This window comes from Corylus avellana, chromosome ca9 (genome assembly GCF_901000735.1).
Source record: "Corylus avellana chromosome ca9, CavTom2PMs-1.0".
NCBI lineage: Eukaryota > Viridiplantae > Streptophyta > Magnoliopsida > Fagales > Betulaceae > Corylus > Corylus avellana.
In genome coordinates this window covers 4,967,126-4,974,505 of record NC_081549.1, presented here as the reverse complement: position 1 = coordinate 4,974,505, position 7,380 = coordinate 4,967,126, and the positions used below count along the sequence as shown (strand labels likewise).

Here is a 7,380-nt window from a genome sequence, read left to right as displayed (position 1 = left end):
CGTCCTTAATTATTTATGTGATACTCTCAGCTTACGTTAAGACACAGGACGCAAGCCTTACTCTATTATATTATTCTCTCGTATGAGCAATATCATATAGATAAAGGAAATTTGACAAAAGTTGCAAAATAATGTATCGGCATGGTTGGCACACCAACTATGCAAAGTTGAAGCCCTTGGTGATATTTGACTTGATAATAAAGCTTACATGTCATTTAGTACAATAATTTTGTATGATTGAATTATATGAATAACATTTTGATTTTCAGGTATAGAGGGAGAGGGCCTATTTGAAAATAAGTAAGAGTGCCAAAGAAATAAACAAAAAGTAAGAGAGGGAGATTCTATTTTATTAATGTAAAAATCTTGCTATGATCCCAAAAATTTAAGCGGGATGAAACATTAAATTTAATTGTTTAATTAATATTATAATATTTTTCTTCACATATGGGCTTAAGAGAAGTACTAGAGAGCCAAAGAGTATGAGCCAAAATTATTTTCAAACTGATGTAGCAAGAATTTTAAAATGAAAAAAAAAAAAAAAATTCTAAACAAGCGGTCTGGAGTGTTTAAAATTCTTTCCACGTCAGTTTGGAAAGAATTTTGGCTCCTACTCTTTGGCTCTCTAGCACTTCTCTGGGCTTAAACTCCCACTTACAAGTGAAGTCCAACACGCACACATAATATTTAACTGAAATTGAAGATAAACTATATAATCATGATTCAAAATCAAGACCCTCAGTTTTGATACCTGTTGAATTCACATCTAACAAAAAAAGCTTAAACGGATGATAATAACAATGAATTTAATTATTTAATAAATATTTTTCAAGTTAAAACAAGTTTTTTTTTTTTTTTTTTTAATAATTGTTAGAAACTTTTTTTTTTTTTAAAAAAAAGAAAGTTTTGGGTGAGTGGAGAAAAGGGGAAGAACAACTAATACGAGTCGACCAAGTTCTTTTTCTTGATCCCTTTATGATAAAAGAATAATACCCAAAGAGAATTTTGGCCAACTTTTCTCTCTTGCTGTTCATTTGTCTACATTACAAGTCCAAATCAATCATCTTCAACAACCGAGTGAAGTGTAGGATGACACCAATTTCACTAGTCAGCATGCAGTAGGACTTATATATATATATATATATATATCTTTCTCCTCTCCAAGTTGTTTGTTTTCTAGGATTTGGTAGACTAGAAAATTGGCCTCTCAAGCATAGGCACCGAAAGGTGAGTAAGAAGGGGCCTCACTCCTTTGAATAGTAGCTTTTGATTGTGAATTTGTGAAGATCCAAGAGGGAAAACATTGGCAAATAAAGAAGTTGCCGAACTTTTCATCCCATCTCCCTCTTTACTTTCCTTATCTATTGACAGATACAGACGCATGCAACAAGGAGCAAAAGGCAAAAATGCCATCATTTTCGTATCATCTTTCAACAGAATATAGAATGAAAGCACCCATCAATGTCGTTGCATCAAAGAACCCGCCATTCTGTGTTGTCTTCTCCACTTTTCTCATTCCCCTCCCTTTTTCTTTTTCTTTTCTTTGTTTCCTCTCTTCTCGTGCAATTTAAGAAGAGAAAATACCCTAAAATCTAATGTAACTTCAACTCAATATTATACCCAAACCTCACAACTCATAGCTATAAGTGATATTTACCATGTCAGCATTTGTAAAGATGTTAGAAAAGTTGTAATAAGCCAAATATTTTTCCCCAAAATACACAGTATCTAGACAAAATAACCTTAGATTGCTCTCTCTTTCTAAGAAAGTCTCCTAAGCAAAATATGAAGCAAAGGATTTTTTATTTTCAGAATTTGAAGTTCTTTTTCTTTTACCCCTTCAACATCCATATCAGAATCCCCTTCATTTTCAAGAACACACAACAAAACAGAATCTCACCCCTCCCCAAAGTGTAATAAAGATATCAATTTTTGTTGCCCGCCTACTTGTACTAACAGATAAGTTCTATATAAAGTTTTTCACATTATTTGCCCAAATTATTAACAATTCAGAAACGTAATTGCTATAGAACCCAATCCGTCGATCACACCCAATGAGACCCACGTGAGGACATAATGTGAAAGACATTAAATCAAGAACAGTAGTGATTTTTAGCACACCAGCGTGCTTAAACAGTAAGCACACTGATGTTAAGATATTATAAAATATTATTAAAATAGTATTTGAACAGTATAAAAATAAAATAAAATAATATTTTAACACCGATTTACTGTTTAAGCACGTCAGTGTGCTAAAAATCATTACTCAATCAAGAATAATACTCCATTGTTATCTCTTCGAAGTAAGATCCATTACTCAAAGGCATTAAAGAGTCAACCTCAGAACCCGATTTGTTCTATACAGAGAACCCATATCAATAGATTTTCCCTATCCACATCCCACATAACCCCACTAATAGGATTTGGAATCCACCACAGCTGGGGGAGGGCCCCAGGGCATCCTGATAAGCCACTCAGAGAGAGAGAGAGAGAGAGATAAGCGCGATTAACAAAATGAAACCCACAAACGGAAAAGCAACCACATAGAAAGCAGTGAAAAACATAAAAGTTAATGGAGTAAACAAAGCAGTAAGATTTAGCTGAATGTCGCATCATTATAATAGAATAGAATCATCACTTCTTCATAAGCCTATTATCAGTTCACATTTACTGGAACGCTAGTTATTGCCTCCAAGACACATCAGAAACAACATCCTCTGCTCTTTAACGCCAAAAAATTGGACCAGACCAAACATTGTACAGATGAGAACTTAAAGATCTGAGTTTCATTCTAACTGAACATGGTACTCTTGAGGGGAAAAAAATGACAGTAATATAATCCTAAAATTTGAAAATATTGGACGCCCAAAAAGGCAAAAACACCTAGACTGGGTTCATTTTTCTGAATGTTGTAACCCAGAGGGATTCTCACCCTATCTAACTTCTATTGTAATGAATGGTGAAAATGAATCTTGTTTTCTTTTTTCTTTTTTTCAAACGACTTTCTCCCTTGCTTTCTTCTTTTGTTACTGTTACCTTCTTCTCACACTCACCGCCAACAAAATCTGGAAAAGGCATATGTTATTTACCAAAACCTTTCTGTTGTTAACTACCTCAGGGCTCAGTGAAAATGATTTCAATTCTGCTGAGCCACAAGATGATCAAGCTGCATTTGTTCAAGCCAAGCTCCCAACACAGCGTGATCGACCGATTCAATTTGGGGGTTCATATTTGAACCCTCACTGGAGGATGCAGCAGCTGAAACACCTGAGACGTGTGTTCCTAGCTTTTCTTTGACATCAGTTGGAGATTCTTTGACAAGTGACTGAACCCATGATAGATCTGGCTCCTCTCCATTGTTCCCAAGCTCAAATGACGACGACCTGCGGAGCTTACCAAATTCATCTGTACTTACAGCCCAATCTGGCTTCCCATTGGAGGATCCCCATTTTGACCAAGAATTTACAGGGGACCCAACAATGGAAGCAGAGTTGGAGCCAAGTTCCCGTGAGCTGAGGCTGCGAAACTGTTGCTGCTTCTCAATTTGAGCTAACATGGAAACCCGAGAGCTCATTGGCGAGATAGGTTCCACATTTCGCGGAGACATCCTCCCTGAGGATGGAACCCCAAAAGAGGCCTGCAATAAAGGGTGATCAACATTTTTAGGGGAGAAGTTAGTATTGATCGGTGACAACATGCCCTGCTGCTGCTGCTGAAATTGATTGAGGACTGCTGATTTGTGTGTCGGAGAGAAAACAGCTGAAGCCAATGCTTGATCAGTATACCGAGGAGATAAGCTCTCAGCAGAAAATAGATCATCAAGATTTGAAGGGGTTAGGGTTTTAAACCGACCAGAACGGTTCAAAGAATTAGAATTCATAGATGCTTGAGAGATGCAAGCTTCATTGAAGAGCTGCTGTTGTGGCATATCAAAATCTGACAACATATCGAAGTCCTCTACAGGAATGTCTCTTGCATTAAGGGAAGATCTCAATCGACTGGATTGAAAATTGCTTCCTGGTAGATGCAAGGCTGGGACATTTGGTTGGGGCCAAGCTGAGTGGGACATGCCATTAGCTGATGGAGACATGGGTGGAGTGAATGGTGTAGGTGACATGACAGATACCGATGAAGGGGAGCCAGGTAGGAGGCTCATGGCTGCAGCAAAATCCATGGCAGTGGCACCAGAAGTACTTGAGCGAGGAGAGGGAACAGCAGAACCAGTAGAGACATATAATGGACGGAGTTCCTCAGTGGTGTGAGCAAAAAAGCAGACTCTCCTCGCGCAATTGGTACCATCCTTGCAAAGCCGGGTTCGGTATTGAGCAGGGTGCAGCCAGCACTCAAAAACCCCATGAGCATACTCACACATATCTCCACGTCTACAAGCCCCCTTCCGAAAATCTGGACAAGGGACACAGCTATAATGGTACTTCCTGGGATCCCTTCTTCGAGCATTTTCCCCTGGATGAACAAACGGGCACTCAGTCCAATCATGAGAGTAGGCACGTGAACAAGGGCGCACTTTGAATGAATACATTCGGAATTCATCAGTTGAATAGATGCTGTTCTTGATATCAGGAAGAGATGGGTCAACAGGGTATTCTTTCTTCTCTGATGCAGATGGAACAGGGAGATCCCTAAACTTCATCTTTGTTGGTGAAGAAATAAAATCTGAAGCAGATGGGGACCCATTCTCTGGGGAAGATGAAAGAGGTGGAGAATTCGAACTCAAATTGCCCGTTAAGACTGTCAGATTGTGTTCAATGTCAACACCATTAGTTTTAAGGAGATCTTCCAGAGTCGATTTGATATCTTGGAGCTTAGGAGAAACAACGATAACATCAATAGGACGGTGACCATTGGCATCTACCAAGTTTGGATTGGCTCCTGACGCTAAAAGCAAATTCACAGCCTCAACAGCATTTACAGCCCCACCTGAAGCAGCACAGTGAAGGGCAGTGCTTTTATCAAGACTGCAGGGCCGATTTACATCAGCATCTGACAGAGAAATTATCAGCTTCATGACATCAATGCTGCCATATGTAGCAGCAACCATCAGAGGTGTTCTATGCTCATTAACCATCTGCTTTGAGCCCTTCTTCCGACCATACCATAGACCAATCTCATCAATACAGGAAGGATCACGCTCAATAGATCTTTTGAAGCCCTCGATGTCATTGTTAGCTGCAAGTTCAAGCAAACTTGCAAAAGTATCTTCCGTTTGAACAGTCAAGTGGTTCATTTCTACGTTGGAGGTTCTACTTTTGTAATGGAAATAGGAACTGATACCGGAGAAAATCTGGGTTTTAAGGACTCTGATCCACAGCACATACTTTCATTTGCAAGACATCTGAAAACAAATATTAACAACCATAAGAATCATAGTTATGATAAGCATTTATTCAATCCAATAAGCTCCAAAATATAATAGATATATCTGTACGTGAAATCTACGTGTAAACCGCTTGAAAATACTATGTTAGGCTTTCACTAAGTATGAAAAAATTTAATCAGAACCACAAGAAACCAACAGATCTACGACTAGGCCTGTAAGAGTTCACGGATGTGTATGAGGAGGATAGGCAGAAAATAGCGTTTAAATATACAAACCAGTTGTAGATGAGGACTCTGTACCAGTTTTGGACAGTGAAACAATTAAATGAAAAAGAATCCAAGTAAATAAGGTAATCAAATTTCAGTTAGATAATCCGGGAGATGCAGATTATGATTTTAATTTCATACCGAACTCATCCTACAAATGACTTTCAACCAAAAAGATAACAGGGCAAGAAAAACATCCAACCAAGGTACAATAGAGCGCAGAAAATTCAATGGGTGTACTTTTCATAGTGAGTTAGAGAACATCTGAATCCCGGTTTCCGAATTTTCTTGATATATTTTGTTTAGATTCCCCAAACGGTAAGATATGGTAGATAATTTTACTTTCTTCAGTAGAGTTGACCTAAAAATTTGCTGTTTTCCTCCTAGTTTCTTACAACCGGTATACTCACATTAATTGAAATGAAAGACTACGCCAAAAACAATAGCGGAAAAATGTTCTATATTTGGCTTCTGAGAAATGGCAGAAGAAGTAAAGAAAATGAATTTTTGTAAGGGGGGTGAATAAAGAGAATAAATTTCAACACTTGGGTTTTTCATTGTTTAGGACCCAAGCCAAGACCAAAAACAATGTTTTTGATTACAAACTAAAGCGACCAAAACAACATAAAAGACAAATTAATATCCTCTATCGACTCCCCGTTTTCTAGGCAACCGGGAAGAGTCAACAAAACCAAAAAAACTAAAAAACACAAAACACAAAACAAAATACCCAGAATAAAAGAAAATAATCCATCAGACGGTGAGGATCAAAGCAACAATCGCCGCAACCATCTTCTTGCAAGTCATCCAACAGCCATTATCTCCAACAAAATTTTTACTAGAAGAAAAAAAAGAAAAAAAGAAAAGACATTTGGAAAAAGAAATGGAGGAGAAAGAAAAAAATTAATTACGAATAATTAATGAAAACGCATGTGAGAAACAACAATCACAGTCATGGCAACCAATATAATCATAGAGTTTCGAAGCACCGTAGCACGGATCAGACGCACATGAACTCCGATTCGAAGCAAATCTTCAACTACTTTTAGCCAAAACTTTGAAAGTTTGCAAAAACCAAAACAAGGAAATCTCTCTTTAAAAAACAAAATCTTCCTCCATGTGATCAGACACTTTTCCTTACCACACGGATTCAGACCCCTAGAGAGAGAGAGAGAGAGAAAGAGAGATCGAGTTCAACAACACGAAGCAAAGTCCAAAAGCAATCTATTAGTGTAGAGGTTCTTCTTAGAGCGAATCTTACCAGATTTTTCTTTATTTCCAGTTACGGAAGTAAAACAAGCGCCATTGAGTTGAGTTGTGAAGCAGATCTAAGAGCTTGGAGAGTGAGTGTTTGAAGTCCGAGAAAATCTGCGGGAAATTTTATCGGAGCGAGAAAGTTGTGAGGAAAAGCAGAGAGAAACGGAGAGAGCTGCTAGTTCTTCTTCTTTCATCTCCAATTCCTATGTTCGACTTCTTTCTTGGGAAAATAATTAATTAATTAATTAATTAAACTAATTTTAAAAAGAGATTAAGTTATATGCTTTTTTCTTTTTCTTTTTTTTTTTTAATATTTTGGGTTTGATTATATCGCCCATCCTATCGGAGGAAGAGAAAATCAAAATCAAAAAAAGCAAACGCACTGAGCACGGGTTTGGATATTCCTGTGCTGTACCTTCTACTTTTTTGTTGCTCAATAGCATCGCGCCACGTAATATGATGAGGCTAAATAGGTCATTCTGACATAGGTGGTCTAGCTACACACGCAATTGCGGGCTG

General features: G+C 37.8%; 1 protein-coding gene across 1 annotated transcript; it reads right to left on the bottom strand.

The window, feature by feature from the left end:
* Window positions 1-2,590: 2,590 nt before the first annotated feature.
* Window positions 2,591-7,069, bottom strand: LOC132191546 (zinc finger CCCH domain-containing protein 30). Its single transcript, XM_059606634.1, has 2 exons — window positions 6,866-7,069; window positions 2,591-5,353 (listed from the first exon to the last, which is right to left on the bottom strand). Exon 2 carries the CDS (start codon window positions 5,243-5,245, stop codon window positions 3,137-3,139), a length of 2,109 nt encoding a protein of 702 aa, XP_059462617.1. The 5' UTR covers window positions 5,246-5,353; window positions 6,866-7,069; the 3' UTR covers window positions 2,591-3,136.
* Window positions 7,070-7,380: the final 311 nt, after the last annotated feature.